Source organism: Daphnia pulicaria, chromosome 7 (genome assembly GCF_021234035.1).
Source record: "Daphnia pulicaria isolate SC F1-1A chromosome 7, SC_F0-13Bv2, whole genome shotgun sequence".
NCBI classification, from domain to species: Eukaryota; Metazoa; Arthropoda; class Branchiopoda; order Diplostraca; family Daphniidae; genus Daphnia; species Daphnia pulicaria.
In genome coordinates this window covers 4,973,156-4,991,831 of record NC_060919.1, presented here as the reverse complement: position 1 = coordinate 4,991,831, position 18,676 = coordinate 4,973,156, and the positions used below count along the sequence as shown (strand labels likewise).

At 40.0% G+C, this 18,676-nt stretch overlaps 5 protein-coding genes, 4 long non-coding RNA genes and 2 other non-coding genes across 18 annotated transcripts; 9 read left to right on the top strand and 2 right to left on the bottom strand.

Annotated features, from left to right (window-relative positions):
• On the top strand, nucleotides 1–72 carry Trnap-agg. Its single transcript has one exon. It is a non-coding gene; the product is annotated as a tRNA-Pro (tRNA).
• Nucleotides 73–407: 335 nt separating this feature from the next.
• On the top strand, nucleotides 408–479 carry Trnap-ugg. The gene has a single exon. It is a non-coding gene; the product is annotated as a tRNA-Pro (tRNA).
• Nucleotides 480–591: 112 nt separating this feature from the next.
• LOC124350281 lies at nucleotides 592–1,294 on the top strand. Of its 2 annotated transcripts, none has more exons than XR_006920646.1 (4): nucleotides 592–790; nucleotides 859–994; nucleotides 1,051–1,181; nucleotides 1,262–1,294. It is a non-coding gene; the product is annotated as an uncharacterized LOC124350281 (long non-coding RNA). The 2 variants fall into 2 exon arrangements; XR_006920645.1 differs by having other exon boundaries at nucleotides 705–790; nucleotides 1,074–1,181.
• Nucleotides 1,295–1,384: 90 nt separating this feature from the next.
• Nucleotides 1,385–2,545, top strand: LOC124350397. Its single transcript, XR_006920892.1, has 3 exons — nucleotides 1,385–1,443; nucleotides 1,510–1,759; nucleotides 2,424–2,545. It is a non-coding gene; the product is annotated as an uncharacterized LOC124350397 (long non-coding RNA).
• Nucleotides 2,546–3,112: 567 nt separating this feature from the next.
• LOC124350339 lies at nucleotides 3,113–4,631 on the bottom strand. The gene is made up of 4 exons (XR_006920798.1): nucleotides 4,160–4,631; nucleotides 3,953–4,091; nucleotides 3,678–3,880; nucleotides 3,113–3,267 (listed from the first exon to the last, which is right to left on the bottom strand). It is a non-coding gene; the product is annotated as an uncharacterized LOC124350339 (long non-coding RNA).
• Nucleotides 4,632–6,181: 1,550 nt separating this feature from the next.
• LOC124350307 lies at nucleotides 6,182–16,484 on the bottom strand. Of its 6 annotated transcripts, XR_006920709.1 has the most exons (6): nucleotides 13,558–14,070; nucleotides 11,353–11,527; nucleotides 7,644–8,142; nucleotides 7,311–7,541; nucleotides 7,182–7,227; nucleotides 6,185–7,089 (listed from the first exon to the last, which is right to left on the bottom strand). It is a non-coding gene; the product is annotated as an uncharacterized LOC124350307 (long non-coding RNA). The 6 variants fall into 6 exon arrangements; XR_006920712.1 differs by having other exon boundaries at nucleotides 6,182–7,541; nucleotides 7,644–7,843; nucleotides 7,902–8,142; XR_006920708.1 differs by having other exon boundaries at nucleotides 6,182–7,541; nucleotides 13,558–13,841; nucleotides 13,904–14,070.
• LOC124350154 (pro-resilin-like) lies at nucleotides 8,635–9,388 on the top strand. Its single transcript, XM_046801194.1, has 3 exons — nucleotides 8,635–8,751; nucleotides 8,822–8,935; nucleotides 9,005–9,388. Exons 1-3 carry the CDS (start codon nucleotides 8,746–8,748, stop codon nucleotides 9,263–9,265), a joined length of 381 nt encoding a protein of 126 aa, XP_046657150.1. The 5' UTR covers nucleotides 8,635–8,745; the 3' UTR covers nucleotides 9,266–9,388.
• Nucleotides 10,362–11,218, top strand: LOC124350053 (cuticle protein 10.9-like). Its single transcript, XM_046801056.1, has 3 exons — nucleotides 10,362–10,463; nucleotides 10,534–10,710; nucleotides 10,782–11,218. The coding sequence occupies exons 1-3, from the start codon at nucleotides 10,458–10,460 to the stop codon at nucleotides 11,148–11,150; spliced, it is 552 nt and encodes a 183-aa protein (XP_046657012.1). The 5' UTR covers nucleotides 10,362–10,457; the 3' UTR covers nucleotides 11,151–11,218.
• Nucleotides 11,546–13,444, top strand: LOC124349756 (chitotriosidase-1-like). 2 transcript variants are annotated; one of them, XM_046800583.1, is made up of 4 exons: nucleotides 11,546–11,734; nucleotides 11,799–11,978; nucleotides 12,050–12,268; nucleotides 12,344–13,444. In XM_046800583.1, the coding sequence occupies exons 1-4, from the start codon at nucleotides 11,611–11,613 to the stop codon at nucleotides 13,036–13,038; spliced, it is 1,218 nt and encodes a 405-aa protein (XP_046656539.1). In that variant the 5' UTR covers nucleotides 11,546–11,610; the 3' UTR covers nucleotides 13,039–13,444. The 2 variants fall into 2 exon arrangements, with proteins under 2 accessions (XP_046656539.1, XP_046656540.1); XM_046800584.1 differs by having other exon boundaries at nucleotides 11,546–11,725; nucleotides 12,344–13,437.
• LOC124349788 (chitotriosidase-1-like) lies at nucleotides 14,172–15,678 on the top strand. Its single transcript, XM_046800635.1, has 3 exons — nucleotides 14,172–14,364; nucleotides 14,431–14,883; nucleotides 14,945–15,678. Exons 1-3 carry the CDS (start codon nucleotides 14,259–14,261, stop codon nucleotides 15,535–15,537), a joined length of 1,152 nt encoding a protein of 383 aa, XP_046656591.1. The 5' UTR covers nucleotides 14,172–14,258; the 3' UTR covers nucleotides 15,538–15,678.
• A 439-nt stretch (nucleotides 16,485–16,923) lies between the features above and the next one.
• On the top strand, nucleotides 16,924–18,435 carry LOC124349792 (chitotriosidase-1-like). The gene is made up of 3 exons (XM_046800638.1): nucleotides 16,924–17,121; nucleotides 17,188–17,640; nucleotides 17,702–18,435. Exons 1-3 carry the CDS (start codon nucleotides 17,016–17,018, stop codon nucleotides 18,292–18,294), a joined length of 1,152 nt encoding a protein of 383 aa, XP_046656594.1. The 5' UTR covers nucleotides 16,924–17,015; the 3' UTR covers nucleotides 18,295–18,435.
• Nucleotides 18,436–18,676: the final 241 nt, after the last annotated feature.

Sequence of the window (18,676 nt, the reverse complement as noted above, 5' to 3'; positions counted from 1 at the left end):
GGCTCGATGGTCTAGGGGTATGATTCTCGCTTAGGGTGCGAGAGGTCCCGGGTTCAAATCCCGGTCGAGCCCTGGCATTCATTTTGATTTTGTTGATAAGGAACACCTGTAATCCATATTCTAGAACGTGGTTTGTGTAAGATTTGGTAGCTAATTTCATACAAAAACTTAATACTATGATGCAATAGTGTCTCGTATATATACAAGCACCTGGCATTCAGCAAGTTTTCATTGTTAAGAAATGAAAGGTAATTATTTTACAGTTAGCAGAATCTAAAAGTTTTCACTTATTTATTAGCATATGAAAGATAATTATTTGAAGATGGAAGAATCTTTGATTTTGGCTTAAAGATTTTCCTATTCACAATTACTATGATTGGTAGTACTTATAGATTGCCAAAATTATCGGCTCAATGGTCTAGGGGTATGATTCTCGCTTTGGGTGCGAGAGGTCCCGGGTTCAAATCCCGGTTGAGCCCTATTTGGTCAATTTTTTATTGTGTTCCTATTACAGATTCGCTCGTGATTTGACTTGTTGATCAGTGACGTCAGTTAGTCAGTACTTCAGTAGACGACAGTTACGACGTGTAATGTCATGTCTTATGTCTGTCTGACTGACTTGCAACCAACTTAAGTTCCAAAACTCATTACTAGATGTCGCCAGGGTCGCCGATGTTGTTGTTTTTTCATGGTGAAACGAGGCGAAATGAGCGAAACAAATTGTTGCTAATTTATAATATACTTACTTATTCCTGTGATTTCAAATACCAAATTTAACTTCGTATCTTATGTAAGTTTAACTTTACCTAGTTTTCTTATTTTTATACTGTACTATCAACTTATTTCTTCAAATTCTAGATGCATACTGTTAGTCATTCCAACAAGTTGACTTAGTGCTCAGTCAATTTTCATCCATTAGATCCTCACGCTGTCAAAAGCCTAAAACCCATGTTTGAAGAGCACATATAGTGGAATATAAATGTGCCGAGATAAGGTATTTCCCCATTACTGCTACCAGACCATTACAATTCTGATTTTCATATAACATAGGTATTCTTGCTTATGAACCATAGGATCTTTTCTGAATCTCGCAATTTTGGTGGCATACCCTGCAACAGCATTTTATTTGTTGTTATGACTGTTTTTACTTTGGTTTAGAAGTCAACCCAGCTAAGAGATAGGTAGAGTTTTATTTCTTAGAGGTAAATTTGTGTAAATTTGTAAATAACATAGAGAATTTCCTTGTCCCATTTTCACTTAGAGTTTCAGTGACATGAAGAGTGTGAAGTGAACCACCTATCACCACGCTACTGCAATACTTCATGACACTTTCTTTAGCATCAGGAAATTTATCTCAACATGTGGAGTAATGCTGTTGGTTGCTGTGAATTCCATTTTTACGGTCATGTCATCATGAACTTTTCAGTGTGCTTCTTAGAAAATGTAAAGATTTATATGCTTTATTCATTTTTATATTTTCATTAATTAAAAACTTTTTTTTTCTTACAGAGCACGCAGTTTCTTTGTGGAATCGTATGGTCATGGCACGGATATTCTTGAGCCAACGCTGATTTTTGTGCATGACCAACGTTCTGCTCCATCCTTATCTTCCCGACGTAAGCTCATCCAGTTTCTGCTTCATCGCTTCGTACACAAAAATCCAACTTGTCTTACTTCACTGACGAGTTTGAACACTTCAGTGGTCGCTTCCGTGCCGCTGTTACACACCTGCAGTCACTCGCCACGGGATTATGCCCAGGTACCCGACAATTTACTTATTTTCGTAGATTATCTATTATAATAGAATCTAATAGAATACTCACTTGTGTCTGTAATAATTCCGAAATCCGGCCCTACTTGCGCGCAAACGTAGTGTTTCTTAGACGTTTTTTTTTCTAACGCTAGATGGCTTTTCGATAATTGTCAGCTGTTAAAACAGTCAGTTTCAGTTACTTTAAAATCTCTTTCAACATTTATCGGCAGCTGTTGTGTAGAAATTTTTTAGTGAAAACTGCCGATAACTATTCCCCCAACAAAGCTCACTTGTTTGCCCAACAAACTCACTGTGTTTCCTGAACTATAGTTCAGGAAAATTCTCGATTTTGGCCAAATTTTGAATTTCGTTTAAATCACACCTATTCGACCCCAAATTTCATGGAGATCACGAATATGTGGTTTAGTTTGACGACAGCTCAGCGGTTGAGGCGCTGTGGTAACTTCCGGTTTACTTCCGGAAAGTTTTTCATAAAAGTAGCAAGTGAGCTTTGTTCTGTGTACAGTTCTTAATATTGAAAGCTATTTCTAAGCAAAAATTTCAAGCGCCTGTAAACTTTTGAGCAAGAAAACCAGATCAATGTTCCTACGTGTTTTAAGTAACTTTTCTTAGCATGTAACTTAATAAGAATTGTTTTGTCTTTATTCAGGTAATGCAGAAAAGACGTCGAGAAGATGGACAGCAAAACATCTCCGTTATCTCCTAAATATCAGCGCAGATCATCATTTGTTGTTGGTAATATTTGTGTTTGTGTTAGTTAACCCGTTGTCTGCCACGCCTTTGTTCTCCCCTAGCTCCTTAGCACGGGCCGCGCTGTTCGGTCTCGTGGTTTTCATGCCGCGGGGTCGGAAAGTCGCACCAGCCCAAAATTCGCCGCAAGGCGCCTGTTAGGCAATGCACCATAGGGACTTCCCTCTTGTCGATACGGTGATGGATTCTAGAGGTTGTGCATTCCATCTTCTCCTGTCACCGTGTCAGCCCGGACTTGTCAGCAATGGCAAGTCCACCTTGGTCATGGATCCTTCAGACATGGCGCGTAGAGAGTAGAGAGCAACCTACGGGTTGTATGGCGTGGCAGCCAACGGGTTAACTTAATTGTATGTATGTATGTGATAAAATGTGGTGGAATTGTGGGTGGATGTGGGACAATAAAGCAATTCCTTTTAAAGATTTTTGTTTGCTGTGTCTTATAACTTGTAATAAAATCATGTTTAGCACTTTACTTGTATATTTCTTACAACTTTGAAGTTTTACATAAGTTATAGTCTGAAGAGGCTGATCATCTCCAGACTCTTTAAATAAACTTGTATGAGAAACCAAACACTATCCGCAACTCGCGTGGCACAGCAATTTCAGAAGAACACCAGCACAGCTACTTCAGTTCTTTTTCTTCAATCCTGTATCAGCTGCATAATCACATCTCTCAACTGGAAACAGGCTGCAAAACCACTGCACATTGAACAGCACAGGCATAGGTTAAGTATCACCAAGTCCTATGGGGAAAAAGCAAAAAGGAATATCATTTTCCATGATCAAACTTAAGATGCAAAAAAAATCATGTAAAACAAATGACATCAAGACATTTTTCCAAGATTCCATTGGCAAATGAAATTTTAAATGAAGAATAAATCCCAGGAAAAGAGAATTCTGTACATCTAATTCTTTAGTGTTAGAAAAAGTTTGCCATACAGAGTGGAAATTTTTATTCTAGTTTGATCAAAAGAAAGTTGTTAACTCAAAGGAAGCTGATCACTATCTGATATCTTTCACAGAAACTATTATTTGGAAGCAAGAAATAGCACCACTTATTGTCTACATTAGATCAGAGTTTACTAGTCAGTAGAATTTTTTTTAAAAGACGCTAGACTTCCCAAGTTACAACCAATAAATTCAATCAACTTACCATTTAAATAAGTTTTCCTGCAATGACACTTCAGGATAACACCAACTTGATAAACTGCATGCAGCAGCTGCAGCTCAACTTGACTCGATCACACCTTTCACCAGCTGGCTGCAACAAAACCACTGTGGCCATGATGCCAGCCATGAGCTTAGAATTTGTTGAGTTCTCACATTCTGCAACAGTTAAGCAACGGGATCTCCAACCTGAACACCAAATAATAAAGTCTATAGCATTGTTGCAGGGAAATTGATCAACAACATTACTCCTCTACTCACTCTGTAGTGTTTCTGCGTGAGATGAGACGTACATCCGAACAGGTACAGCTAACAACGGACGACATTTTGGCCATATGGAAAGCAGTTTCAGTCCACGTGATCGATTATTTGGCCAAGAGGAAATTATATGCCAGATTACCTGTAAATTCACACAGCAACGTCTAGGATTAAATTAATTACATTTGAGAAATCCAAACTAGAATTTACCATAAAATTTCAATTCTGAAAATGTAGATCGACACCGCAATTCCGTAACGAATTTGGAATACCTTTTCACTTGGCGTTTCGGATCAATATGGCGAAAATTTCGTCCTCTTAAATACACCCGCGTCATCTGGCGGCTGGGGGACAACTTGATTTTAGCCACCTACTGACGGAGCCAAAAGATTCCTCCACGATTACCACGTTTGACTGTACGGAAAGGAATCAAGGATGGATGGATTGTCGGACATTTGAGATATTTAAAATTCAATAGAGTTCTACTGTCGGACATGAAAATAATTAAAGAATTTATTCAAGAAGTTATTGGAGTTCTTTTGTCGCGTAGTGGAGTTCTACTGTCATGCTGGAGTTCTTTTGTCGGATATTTATAATAATATTTAAAAAAGCTAACGTAAAAAAAAATTTCTTTGTATGCGACAGTAGAACTCGAAAGACATAAGAAGTTAAGAAGATAAGAACTCCTTTTTTAAATGATTAAAATATTAAAAGTTTCACTCAAGCGGTAGATGGCGTTGGTGGTTCCCTTATCGAAGCTGGACAACAAACAGTCGGAGATCCTTTGTTGCCCTTAAAGCGGATGGACGAGCGCATTGACTTTAACATCGAGTAGGAGATCGAGTCCTTTCCTGACTTCTGGGTGGCGCTGACGGGTTGGCGTTCGACGTTTTTCCAGGCCTGGACGATGTTATCCTCATCAGTGTCGGCGTCGTAGCGGCTGGATGAACGATGACTTCGTGTACCGGTAGTAGGGGAGACCGGGGCTATGTGGGACATGGGGCTACATTGGACATCGCAGTTTTGAGCATGTTCCCGTAATTTTTTTTAAATAATTGTTTTACCCAACATGGGGCATGGTAAATGCTCAAATATAGTAAAAAAATTATTTAAAAAAAATTACGGGAACATGCTCAAAACTGCGATGTCCCATGTAGCCCCATGTCCCACACAGCCCCGGTCTCCCCTAGCCACTCGGTGTTTAGATAACGACTTAAGCACCACCACTGAAGAACCAACATAAACCACCGGCTGAGCGGCGGTGGTGGAACGACGGGGTGAAACGATTAGCGTTTTCTTTACGATGACACTAAATTCAAAAGAGACCTGTGAATTTCGAAAAGGGATAGAACACTAGATTTTCCGAGGTAATTTCAAAGTTAAAAGTTTTTCACTTAAACTAAGCAACTAAATCTACTTACGTAACCAAGAGACGATACATAAGTGATTCTTGCGCTTCTATTGGCAGGATTGTAGGATAACTCTAAAAGTGTAGATTTTTTCTAAAATGTGTTAAAAAAGATTATTGTTTTTAATGTGGGAAGAAGCAAAAAAGAATTAGTTATAGGATAAATGAAAAATGAATATAGTAGTAAAACAATAAAGTAACGGCCATTTAACCTTGCAACAAAATGCAAACACTTTTGATGTTAACTACTTCCTACGTATCTTCACGGAAGATACGACCCTACCAAAACCCTACGGGAGACGTGACATAAAAAAAGACGTGGTCGACGCCGACACAGTTACCAAATTTAAGGAATGCTAATTTCAATTACTTATATTTATATCAGATTGTTTTTCTCTAATTGCGTGACAGACGTGATACGTATCACATACACTCAAATATTGCACACGGACAACCCAAAATAAAGGCGGCGTGGTGGAGGTGGCCTGGGGTCTACGATAATGAGATCACGTAGTTTAAATTTTGCGGGAACTAAAATTAATTAAGAGACTGTAAATACAAATGTATCATCTTATCTTAGAATATTCTTGAAAATAGCTAACTAGCAGTTTCTCTTTCCTCCCTTAAAATTCGTATTCCAAACCAAATGTTGGGCAAATGTTAACAATTGTTTTTTTCTTTTAATAAATATTGGTAATGCGAGGATCGTCGACGGTTCCTGGAAGGATTACGTCTAAGGAAAGGAAAGATATTATGGATTCGTAATCAAATTTAAAATTTAAGCAATACAAAGCGCATCCATAACCATCCATTTCCTGACAAAAATTGCTTTCGCTTGTCTTACTTTAATCAATCGAAAAGCTGATATGCAAATCCCTTCGTTCCCTAAGAAATTTTACCATCAGCATACGGTGCAACATTCTTCGTTTTGCCAGAATAAATAAATGAATTGCGTGGCTAGAGGCATGACAAATTCACACTTCGGTAAATAAAGACAATTTTGAAAGTGTTCTTATTATTTCGGATGTTGTAAAGACACACACGACAACTTATTCTTTCTCTATTCGAAGAAGCCCAGTAATAATTTAACGATTAGTTAATGATTCAAATGCAAAATGACCGATACGTGCAGCGGCCAAGTGCAAGGCCGATCTCTCGAATTGAAGAGTGACGTTTGGTATGCCTGCGTAGAATGAAAGATTGCAAAGTAATGCGAAGAAAATAGAATGCTCTAGTTAAATGTTAAACGGGAACAATAAAAAAGAGAAACATTACGCCAGCCCTGGGATAAAAAATTAGAAAGAAAAAAAGTCACGGGTCTAAGAAGATCTCGGAAGCTTAAACAAGTTCGACCTAATTGAATTATTCCGCTGTTCTATTTTCCCAGTAGTTCAATACCAGCAAAAAAATTCAAAAAGAAAAAAAAAACACCTAACGGCAAACAACAAAACGGGCTCAATACCTCGCCCACTTGCGCAATTTTGAGCCGTTACCTTCAGTTGACGGCAAATTCCCCGTAGACAGTCTTGGTACGGATGTATCCATTAAAGCATCACAGGAAGGAGTATACGAGGAAGCGATATCGCCGTGAATTTACAATCACACGAATGTGTATACGAGGACGGAGGAATTAAGCTAAAAAGGGAAGAATGGATGGGATCGGAGGAGAAAAGGTTGCACGGCCCCAATTCCGCTCCACATCTATGGGTGTGTCCTGTATCGAAAGCTTATTCTGTGAAATACAAAAAAGTTTGTTAACAAAGAAAGCAATTTACATGTCACAATTTAAAACTTAAATCAGTGGGACTGAAGGGAAACTCTTACACTGATTGCACATCATTTACATTATCAAACACCCACTCAAATGCGCCTGTAGGTACAAACAAATTAAAACAGATGCTGAATAGGGAAATATAAGATTATGTTAAGATGTACAGAAAATGTTATTTTTACTTCAAACATGCACCCAATCATTATGTCTTAACTGATGGGAACTGTGTTTAGCGTTGGTCCATGTGTAGAATAGAGATTAGAATTTCTGCTCAGGCAAAACATATATACAGTAGCTTCAGCCTACACTAGCTCAGCTTAAGGGTGTGGTTGACACCAAATCATTGATGTTTGAATTCACTGTCAGGTGCTTCTCCATCAGTAGCAGAGGCAACTTCGACAGTCAAACTGTACCTGAAGGACATATGTAAAGATACTGTTGTTACTTTACTTCAGTTAAACGATGGTGCAACAGTGGCCCATCAAAGATACTACATGGAAAATGTTAGCACCCACCGCTATCAGCGAAAGAGAAGATCAAGTTAGGCGAAACAATCGGATGCTAAAACATATATTGCTTCAACCAGTTTTATCTGGGAATCCAGGGGTGTTTAGTTTTTTCATTTCCTCGACTTCTTTTTGTTTCAGCCACGTGTAAAGAGGGAATAACACACCGGTTTTTAACACATTGACGATTTTTGAGAAACAAAAGAAATCTTTAAGTGGAAAGACTTTTATGACAAATGCTGGTTTCAACTAGCAATTTATATTTACACTTTTGTAAAACATTACATGCTGAGTTTTGAATTGGCCATGGACATGCAGACCGACGTGAGTTCCATCATAATATTAATATCTCAGCAACTCAGCCAATTAGCTAAATATAAGTGCTGTACACACAGGGACCTCCATCTGGTGTTCACATTTTCAATGTCACCATGCGAACGATAGGCAGATTTGAATTTCGATTATCAATCTTGAAACTTTCCAATCGAATTGCCGACCTTATAATAACCTAAAGAATAATAATCTAAAGATTTATTACCGGTTAATTTATTGACCATACTTCAAACAATAATAAAACGAAATAGAAAGGAGAGCAAGTAGGCTAACGGTGGCATGTCTCTACATTGCATCGTTTGTTAGAAAAGAATCTTATAACTTTTACCTTCCAAATACATCGAGCTGACGCCCGAAACAAAAATATGTTGCTGCTGTTTCGTGTGTGGCGGTTGTTTTTTTATGTTCCTGGCCATACTCCATAAATGACATAACACCCAACAATGTACATACTACACGCACAGGATCTCGTCATTCCCGACATTGCCTTGCACTTTCACTATAGCTCTCTTTCTCTTCAAGAGCATCAGCAGCAGCCCAGCAGAGAGTTTAAACGGAGAGATTGAAACTCGAAAGGCGTGACCTTAGAAAACGCCCCACATTGGTCAAGCGTTTCAAACTTTTTCTTATCTTCCACATCGTGGATTTATTGGGAATATCCCAACCAGTAGGACACACCCGACTGGTATAAAAAGACTGGCTGGCCACTGACAAAATCATCAGTTCTTCTACAACTGTCTCAACCGTCTCAACCGTCCCAAAAAACCCTATTACAACCATGCAGGTAACTTGATCAAATTTAATCGAATAATTATTAAGTATTTAGAAATAACTTATATTCCTCCGCATATTAGGTCATCATTCTCGCCGCTTTGATCGCCGTGGCTGCTGCCTCCAATGCCTACCCACCCAAGGCTTACCCAGCTCCGGCTTACCCAGCTCCGGCTTACGGCAAGAGCTACGATTACGTAAGTTTGACATTTCAAGCTTGTGATTTTTTTTAAATAAAAGCTAAAATACTTGATTGTAATAAAAAGGCTCCTCAGCCGTACAGTTTCGACTGGGAAGTCAACGACGCCCCATCTTACAACAACTACGGCCACTCTGAGAAGAGCGATGGCAAAGTGACCACCGGATCTTACCGCGTCGCCCTACCCGACGGCCGCACCCAAATTGTCACCTACAGGGCCGACAGCTACGGTTACGTCGCCGATGTCAAGTACGAGGGCGTGGCCAAGTACCCTGAATACAAACCTGCCGCTTATTACTCGGCCCCAGCTTACAAGGCCCCTTATTAAATTAAAATTGCACATTGTCTTTTTGTTTGTTTTTTAAATGAAATGGATTTTAATTTGAAAATGGATTTTAATTGGCAACAGAGTTAATTTATAATACAAAGATACTGAGATTTTGAAACTAAATTTTTGAATTCCTTTTTTTTATTAACTAATCGAAAACACTTGAGTGGAAAGCGATTATCTTTAAAATACTTTTCTTTTTAAACTGAAAAGTAATTTTATTCATTAATAATAAAACAGCACAACGCAAAGCAAACAACAAATAGCGCAAACAAAAATTCGCGATTTATAACCAAGTGGTCAGAATATCCTGTGTCCATAAAGTAATCAAATTCTATCAGCATTTTTATCTATATGGTCTAGACAGCCGGGAGGAATTTTTCGCATTCTCCAGTTGGCTCCCGACATGCAACAATAAAAGTCCACGTCACATTTTCTTTAGCCGTATGTATACGTGCAGAAAATCGTGAAACAATTAAGACTTTCTCTTTCGATCGGCTGCTGCTGCTGTACGGTAAACGGATTTTTAACAATTCCGTCAAAGATCCACGCCCCAATTTTATGGCTATCGTGGAAAAATAATCTCGGACCTTCACGAGAGCCAATGAAAGTCTAACGGGTCTCGGCCTAAAAAAAAAAATACTGGCCACACTGAATGGAAAGCAATTAACGACAATTGATGATTCAAAATAATAATAGATCGGATTTCTCTGTAAAGAAATGAATTGGCCAATTTCTGGACTGCCAAAAAGCCATAAAACTGTACGAAATTTTCACACAGAAACTTTTTGGAAAGAATGCAAGGGTTCCCTGACGGGACACGACGCTAGAGGCTAGGGCGTGATCCCTGAGATCCTTGTAGTAATCGTCTGGGCCTATATTCTTGGTCGATTTTTATTGATGAAACGTGATCCGAATGCGGCCGGGGTCAGTTCGACTGAAATCTTCTATACTAATTGTTTGTATTTAGAAAGGGTTTGTGAGGTAAAGCGGTGGGAAATTAACGATTGCGGTGGGAAAACCGAAAAAAGAACTTCCTTCAATTCACCTTAATAGTTACCTTTCGATTGCAAGGATTCGGACCCAAAGAATTGCTGACCGTATAAATAGCGAGGGACTTTACAAGAATCGACATCAGTAACTTGTTCTCCATTGAACCAGCAACAGAAACTCATTCCTACTATTAACAATCATGAAGGTGATTTGAGTAGTATAGCCTGGAAAATTGAGAGACTTAATTCTAAATGGTTTATTTGTGTGTTTTATAGTTGTTCGTTTTCGCCGCTTTGATCGCCGTGGCTGTCGCCGAGTCCGCCTACCCTGCGACCTACCCAGCAGCTACTTATCCGGCCTATCCGGCTTACGAAACACCAGCCTACGAAACACCAGCTTACGAACAACCGGCCTACGAACAACCAGCCTACGAGAAATCATCATACGATTACGTCAGTCTAAATTTTTTAAACTAATAACTCGATTGTCTCTTTTAAAATATTAAAAAAATTGTAATCAACAGGCCCCTCAACCCTACAGCTATGGCTATGCTGTCAAGGACGAAGCTTCCTACAACGACTATTCGCACACGGAGACCAGAGACGATGGTAATGTGGTCACCGGATCTTACAGCGTCGCCTTACCCGACGGCCGCACTCAAGTCGTCACCTACAGGGCCGACGCTTACGGTTACGTCGCCGATGTGAAATACATTGGTGAAGCCAAGTACCCCGAATACCAACCCCAGGCCTACTCGACTCCCAGTTATTCTGCTACGGAATCCTACGCCGAGGAAGCGGCCGCTTACCCAGCTCCGGCCTACACCGAGCCGGCTTACACTAAAGAACGTCGCCGCCGTAATAAGAGTCAGAAGTTGTTCAATCTATTTTAAATGGACTGCACGTCTGTAAATTATTTAAAACTGGAATTCAATAAAAATATACTTATTTGATACATAAATTTCAATGAATAATAATTTTTTAAAAATATTCTTACTGGCCTTACACAGGGGAATTAAAATATTCTTTTTAAGTTTGGCATGATAAGTTGAAGTTAAAAAGTTTTAAAAAGAAACTGAATTCTAGTGTTCTTACCTTTTTCTTGAGAGACCTTGAAGTCGGTTGGATATTACCGACCACACAATCCTGCGACGATCCTAATATCTTGATCAATCAAAGGAAACCACCGGTGCTCCCGTGAGTCAGCTGTCGGCCACATCCACTTTCAAATTTCAACATATTTTCCGGTCGTGAATGAAAATTCAATCTCCTAAAATAAATAATAAAATCTGTTTAGACGTTGATCGACACTGGTGAAGAACAAACCCAATTTTTGGTACACGTAAAACCAAAATGAAAATTATTTTTCTGGCCGTTTTATTAGCGGCTGCTGATTGCATAACTGAAACAGGAGGGACATCCCAACGGCTTGTCTGTTACCTCAATGTCCAAGCAACTAATCGCACAGGTAATACAGGTGGAACAGCGCAGAATATCTATCTCATTAATTTCTGATTGTCAAATATTTCAATTTCAACAAGGTGATGGCGCGTTTAGTTTGGACAATATCGATCCTTATCTGTGCACTCATCTCATCTACGCATTTACTTCCGACATTGCGTTAAACAGCACCTCCTTCGGCCCCACCCAAATACCTTACGACAAATTGCTGGCCCCCAGAGTCAAGAATCCTAAACTCAAAATCATGGCCAGCATTAAGTGTAAGGATAATATAAAATATACTTATTCCTCATTAATGTTATCAACTATTTTCTTATACATACAAAAACAGCTGAAGATTTAAAATGGGACAGTTCAACGGGAATCGAAAACAAGGCGAACAAGACAGTCGACTATCTGAAAAAGTATCGTTTCGACGGGCTGGATATCTACTGGAACATGAGTTCCGGCAATTATCCAATCGTCAATTTCTTCACGGCAATGAGAAACGCATTTGACAAACACAATTTGATCTTCAGCCTGGCAGTTTTCACCGAGACGAATAATGATGGTAATAAAATAATATTCAATGATTTTTCAGAATTGAAAATTCATAGTTCTTATTTTATTTTTAAAATATGTACAGTCATGTATTTTATGGATTTCGTCAACACGGTGGATTTCATCAGTGTTCTGGCCTACGATCTCTGGAGATCAACCCAAGCTTTCTGGGAGGCTAACCATCCAGCTCCGTTGTACAGCAACAGTAGTGACGGAAGAACTATTGACTCGTTGATCCTTTACTGGCTGGAGCACGACACTCCGGCTGCTAAATTGAATCTGGGCATTCCGTTGTACGGCAGCAGCTGGACCATTCCAGCTGATGGCAAGACGGAACCACCTGCATCGGCGACATGGGGTCCGCTCAACAAACACGTCAATCTAATCGGCCAAATGCCCTACTACGATATTTGTTCCAGCGTTAAATCAAGTGGATGGAAAGTGTTGGAAGAAAAGAGCAATTCCACCGGGCCGTACGCTGTTTCGCCCGCTGATCCTTCGGGATCTCGAGTTTGGGTGGGTTACGACGACGTCCACATGGTCACGGTAAAAAGCCAATACATCCGCTACGTCAGAGGTTTGGGCGGGGCGACAGTGTGGGACCTAAGTCAGGACGATTTCCGTAACGTTTGCGGCAAGGGATCTTATCAGCTAACGACGGCCATCTTCCGAACGCTAGGGATACCTCGTGCAAAGTCGTCAGCCTCTGAAAGCAAACAGTTGAGCCTATCAAACGCGATATTCTTGATTTTCACTTCTGGACTTTTAAGCTGCCGTTAACGAGAGATTCGCTATTATTCTGGACCGGGAAGTTGATGAGCTGGACAAGTGCTGATTGACTCTTTTCTGAAATGAAAATGAGTTTCTGTTTAATTCAACAAGCCTCCTGCAGAAATATAAGTGTTTGGAAGATTCTTGCTTATCATATGAATTTAATAAAATGAAATAAATTCTTTTTAAAGTATAAACCTTTTATGTCATGATGTACGCTTCAAATGTTGGAAATTCTAAGTTCTTCTAACCACATCAAGATAACTGTGTTAAACCAGTTTTTTTTTGGGTACGATAACAAAAGTTCAACAATGAAAAACTCTTGGTGGTCTCATTGAGTGCTGATCATTACAGTAATCGATTTTGCATATAACTTTACGCAACGAAACAATAATGAACAACTCAGAGTAATCGGTTTTTAAAAATGAACTCATAACGTGAATTGAAATAAATAATTTTCAGAACCACAGCAACTTACATATTTCAGCATTCAATGTAAAGAGAGAATTAATTAATTAAATATCCAACCTTATCAAGAGCAGAGATTATTATCCTTCCGTCACTCCTGGCTGCTGTCAACTGTCTCGTATGATATCTGCCAAACACAACAAAGTCGTCTGCACTCTGCAAACAGCAAGGAAAAAAAAATCAAACAAAAAGCATAAAAAAAAAGAAGGAAAAACCAAATTTAATCGCCTGATCGGCCTTCATTTAGAAACCAGAAGCAAAACGCCGTTGATAATATTTTTCTACACTCGCAAAAGAATATCAGGAAAGCCAATTTGGCGCAGTTGCTTTTTACGAGTCTTAAACTATTACAACACAGATTCAAAGTTTATGCAGAGTCTACAGACAAAACAATCAAGAAACATACGATGATAACGCTTTCCGCTTTGTACCGGATCGAGCTGAAAGAATGAACAACAAAGTATAATCTGTAATTACGCTTTTACGGGATTAATCACAATTGTCATCGTGCTGTTGACCGCTAGCTACGTGATGTTTTTCATACTTTGGATGTTGGATGCGGCAATCAGTAAAACAACAAAAGGTTCTAGAGCAAACATTACACCTGATTCCACACTGGTTTCGACATTTTCGATAAACAGCAGACGAATATAAAACGCCCTGCGGTAATTAGTTACAAATCAGTTTGGTATAGGCCGTCAGCACTTGTTGAACGGTTTGAAATATACTGTCCAAATTATTAAATTTCATTTCAATTTAGAATGAGACTGCTTTTACTAGCGACTCTGTTCATTTGCGGAGTAGTGCCGTTCGCATCGGCAGGCCGTTTTGTTTGTTACTTTCCAAACTGGGCCATTCAACGTCAAGGTATAATTTCAGTTAAACTTTTATGTTTCAATATGATTTTAACCGAATATATTATTGATGCAACAGATCCTTGGCAGTTTGGAGTGGATAATATCGACACGAGATTATGCACTCACCTCGTTTACTCTTTCGCCGATCTCGACGATTCCACACTGCAGATCAAATCCAGTAATCCGGTGGTAGATATCGTTCAAAAAGGATATCGCAAATTCACCGGATTGAAAAGCCAAAATCCAAGTCTCAAGACTATGTTGGCCTTCGGCGGATGGGTGGATTCCAACATCAACGACAAATATTCGCGGATGGTGTCCACCAGCGAAAACATCCAGACGTTCGTCAACTCCGCTCTCCGGATGCTGAGCGACTACGGATTCGACGGGCTGGATGTAGACTGGGAGTACCCGAGGACGGATGCCGATAAAATCGGGTTCAGTAACCTTCTGGCTGCTTTGAAAGAAGCTTTTGCTCCTTTCAATTATGTCCTCAGCGCTGCCGTTTCGCCTCTTCCGGCTGATCTCGGTAAAACGTTAGAGATAATAGTTTCACATAATTTCGGTATACTTATTGGATTAGTTCACAGGTTACGACATCCCATCCATCGAAGCCTCAGTCGATTTCATCAATTTGATGACTTACGACATGCACGGACCGTGGGAACCGGAGACGGCGGATCACCACGCTCCGCTGCGGAAGCGATCTTGGGAAACGGCCGACAACAACGTCGAGTACAGCGTCGATTACTGGACCGAAAACGGACTCTCCGCCAACAAAATCAACCTCGGCATGCCACTCTACGGACACAGCTGGAAACTGTCGTCCGATGTCACAGCTCCTCCCGCTCCAGCGGCCGGCGGCGGAACTCCCGGTCCGTTTACCGGAGAAGAGGGTATCTTGAGTTATTTCGAAATTTGTCTGGCCGTCCAAAACGAAGGTTGGCAGGTTGTTCAAGACCCCGACCAGCTCACCGGACCCTACGCTCTGTCAAACACCAACGTCGTCAACTGGATTGGTTTTGACGACGTTGCCATGTTGACCACCAAAAGCAATTTCATCCTTTCCAGGGGACTGGGCGGGGCCATGGTGTGGGAAATCAGTTTGGACGATTTCCGCGGATCCTGCGGCGCCGGAGTCAATCCGTTGCTGACGGCCATTTCGCGCATCTTGGTGGCGTAACGAAATCAAATTCTTACATCCATTGAAAATTGAACGGAAAATTGATAAAATCAGCACCTAAATAATTTGCATACCTGCCCAGAAAAATATGATTATATAGATGTGACAGACATAGTATATTAAACATTTACAACTGCAAAATATTTGGTTTGATTGATATTGATTTATTTGATTCCCGAATATGACTAGGTCGATAACGAGGTCAATATAATTGTAGAGGAAATAAGAGAAACAGTTAATTTTTAAAAATTGATCATTTTAATGTGGTCAGGTCGCGTCAGGTCTCAAATTCACGAAGGGCATGGATTATTTGATTCGCAATGAATGGAACTTGTATTTTTATTTCGGGGTGATTTGATATAATTAAAGGGATTTCTCATCGGAGATCTCATTTTACATAATTAATTACCGGTCGCGGCCGGTATATAATAGACTCCTATAAAATATCAATTCTCAAATTCGCACGAGAATCTAATATTATTATTATACTCACGGAAATGTACAAACATTTTTGTTTTTAAAACAACTTCATCCGCAAAACCTCCCTTTTTTCTTTTTTGAATTTTAATAGGACTTCATAAAACGGCACGTAAACGTTTACGCGTGATGTTCCGTGTTTTGAAAATTAATATTTAAAATATATAAAATAAATCACCCTTAATCTGCGCTTAATGAATTAAAATAAATAATTTGTAGAACCACAGCAACTTTCCTATTTCAGCATTCAATGTAAAGGGAGGATTAATTAAATATCCAACCTTATAAAATATCAAGAGCAGAAATTATTATCCTTATTCCAATATTCCGTCATTCGGAAACTGATGGCTGCTGTCAAACGTTACGTAAGATTTCTGCCAAACACCAGTGTCGTCTGCAAACAACAACAACAAAAATTCAATGAAACAAAAAAGACAAACAAAAAGAATTAAGGAAAAACCAAAAGTGATCGGCCTTTATTGTGAAACCAGATGCAATGCCGCCGAAAATGTTTCTACGTTTCTACACTCGCAGGATAATATCAGCAGCCAATTGATGCGCAGTTGTTTTTTACGAGTCTTAAACTATTACAACACAGATTCAAAGTTTATGCAGAGTCTACAGACAAAACAATCAAGAAACATACGATGATAACGCTTTCCGCTTTGTACCGGATCGAGCTGAAAGAATGAACAACAAAGTATAATCTGTAATTACGCTTTTACGGGATTAATCACAATTGTCATCGTGCTGTTGACCGCTAGCTACGTGATGTTTTTCATACTTTGGATGTTGGATGCGGCAATCAGTAAAACAACAAAAGGTTCTAGAGCAAACATTACACCTGATTCCACACTGGTTTCGACATTTTCGATAAACAGCAGACGAATATAAAACGCCCTGCGGTAATTAGTTACAAATCAGTTTGGTATAGGCCGTCAGCACTTGTTGAACGGTTTGAAATATACTGTCCAAATTATTAAATTTCATTTCAATTTAGAATGAGACTGCTTTTACTAGCGACTCTGTTCATTTGCGGAGTAGTGCCGTTCGCATCGGCAGGCCGTTTTGTTTGTTACTTTCCAAACTGGGCCATTCAACGTCAAGGTATAATTTCAGTTAAACTTTTATGTTTCAATATGATTTTAACCGAATATATTATTGATGCAACAGATCCTTGGCAGTTTGGAGTGGATAATATCGACACGAGATTATGCACTCACCTCGTTTACTCTTTCGCCGATCTCGACGATTCCACACTGCAGATCAAATCCAGTAATCCGGTGGTAGATATCGTTCAAAAAGGATATCGCAAATTCACCGGATTGAAAAGCCAAAATCCAAGTCTCAAGACTATGTTGGCCTTCGGCGGATGGGTGGATTCCAACATCAACGACAAATATTCGCGGATGGTGTCCACCAGCGAAAACATCCAGACGTTCGTCAACTCCGCTCTCCGGATGCTGAGCGACTACGGATTCGACGGGCTGGATGTAGACTGGGAGTACCCGAGGACGGATGCCGATAAAATCGGGTTCAGTAACCTTCTGGCTGCTTTGAAAGAAGCTTTTGCTCCTTTCAATTATGTCCTCAGCGCTGCCGTTTCGCCTCTTCCGGCTGATCTCGGTAAAACGTTAGAGATAATAGTTTCACATAATTTCGGTATACTTATTGGATTAGTTCACAGGTTACGACATCCCATCCATCGAAGCCTCAGTCGATTTCATCAATTTGATGACTTACGACATGCACGGACCGTGGGAACCGGAGACGGCGGATCACCACGCTCCGCTGCGGAAGCGATCTTGGGAAACGGCCGACAACAACGTCGAGTACAGCGTCGATTACTGGACCGAAAACGGACTCTCCGCCAACAAAATCAACCTCGGCATGCCACTCTACGGACACAGCTGGAAACTGTCGTCCGATGTCACAGCTCCTCCCGCTCCAGCGGCCGGCGGCGGAACTCCCGGTCCGTTTACCGGAGAAGAGGGTATCTTGAGTTATTTCGAAATTTGTCTGGCCGTCCAAAACGAAGGTTGGCAGGTTGTTCAAGACCCCGACCAGCTCACCGGACCCTACGCTCTGTCAAACACCAACGTCGTCAACTGGATTGGTTTTGACGACGTTGCCATGTTGACCACCAAAAGCAATTTCATCCTTTCCAGGGGACTGGGCGGGGCCATGGTGTGGGAAATCAGTTTGGACGATTTCCGCGGATCCTGCGGCGCCGGAGTCAATCCGTTGCTGACGGCCATTTCGCGCATCTTGGTGGCGTAACGAAATCAAATTCTTACATCCATTGAAAATTGAACGGAAAATTGATAAAATCAGCACCTAAATAATTTGCATACCTGCCCAGAAAAATATGATTATATAGATGTGACAGACATAGTATATTAAACATTTACAACTGCAAAATATTTGGTTTGATTGATATTGATTTATTTGATTCCCGAATATGACTAGGTCGATAACGAGGTCAATATAATTGTAGAGGAAATAAGAGAAACAGTTAATTTTTAAAAATTGATCATTTTAATGTGGTCAGGTCGCGTCAGGTCTCAAATTCACGAAGGGCATGGATTATTTGATTCGCAATGAATGGAACTTGTATTTTTATTTCGGGGTGATTTGATATAATTAAAGGGATTTCTCATCG

What these genes read in the sequence shown, in the direction of transcription:
- LOC124350154 (XM_046801194.1), top strand. An exon ending in ACGGCAAGAGCTACGATTAC is followed by an intron (nt 8,936 to 9,004) that starts GTAAGTTTGACA and finishes TGTAATAAAAAG; the next exon opens with GCTCCTCAGCCGTACAGTTT.
- LOC124350053 (XM_046801056.1), top strand. An exon ending in AGAAATCATCATACGATTAC is followed by an intron (nt 10,711 to 10,781) that starts GTCAGTCTAAAT and finishes TGTAATCAACAG; the next exon opens with GCCCCTCAACCCTACAGCTA.
- LOC124349756 (XM_046800583.1), top strand. Translation starts at nt 11,611, where the DNA reads ATGAAAATTATTTTTCTGGCCGTTTTATTAGCGGCTGCTGATTGCATA. An exon ending in AATCATGGCCAGCATTAAGT is followed by an intron (nt 11,979 to 12,049) that starts GTAAGGATAATA and finishes ATACAAAAACAG; the next exon opens with CTGAAGATTTAAAATGGGAC. An exon ending in CACCGAGACGAATAATGATG is followed by an intron (nt 12,269 to 12,343) that starts GTAATAAAATAA and finishes AAATATGTACAG; the next exon opens with TCATGTATTTTATGGATTTC.
- LOC124349788 (XM_046800635.1), top strand. Translation starts at nt 14,259, where the DNA reads ATGAGACTGCTTTTACTAGCGACTCTGTTCATTTGCGGAGTAGTGCCG. An exon ending in CTGGGCCATTCAACGTCAAG is followed by an intron (nt 14,365 to 14,430) that starts GTATAATTTCAG and finishes TTGATGCAACAG; the next exon opens with ATCCTTGGCAGTTTGGAGTG. An exon ending in GCCTCTTCCGGCTGATCTCG is followed by an intron (nt 14,884 to 14,944) that starts GTAAAACGTTAG and finishes ATTAGTTCACAG; the next exon opens with GTTACGACATCCCATCCATC.
- LOC124349792 (XM_046800638.1), top strand. Translation starts at nt 17,016, where the DNA reads ATGAGACTGCTTTTACTAGCGACTCTGTTCATTTGCGGAGTAGTGCCG. An exon ending in CTGGGCCATTCAACGTCAAG is followed by an intron (nt 17,122 to 17,187) that starts GTATAATTTCAG and finishes TTGATGCAACAG; the next exon opens with ATCCTTGGCAGTTTGGAGTG. An exon ending in GCCTCTTCCGGCTGATCTCG is followed by an intron (nt 17,641 to 17,701) that starts GTAAAACGTTAG and finishes ATTAGTTCACAG; the next exon opens with GTTACGACATCCCATCCATC.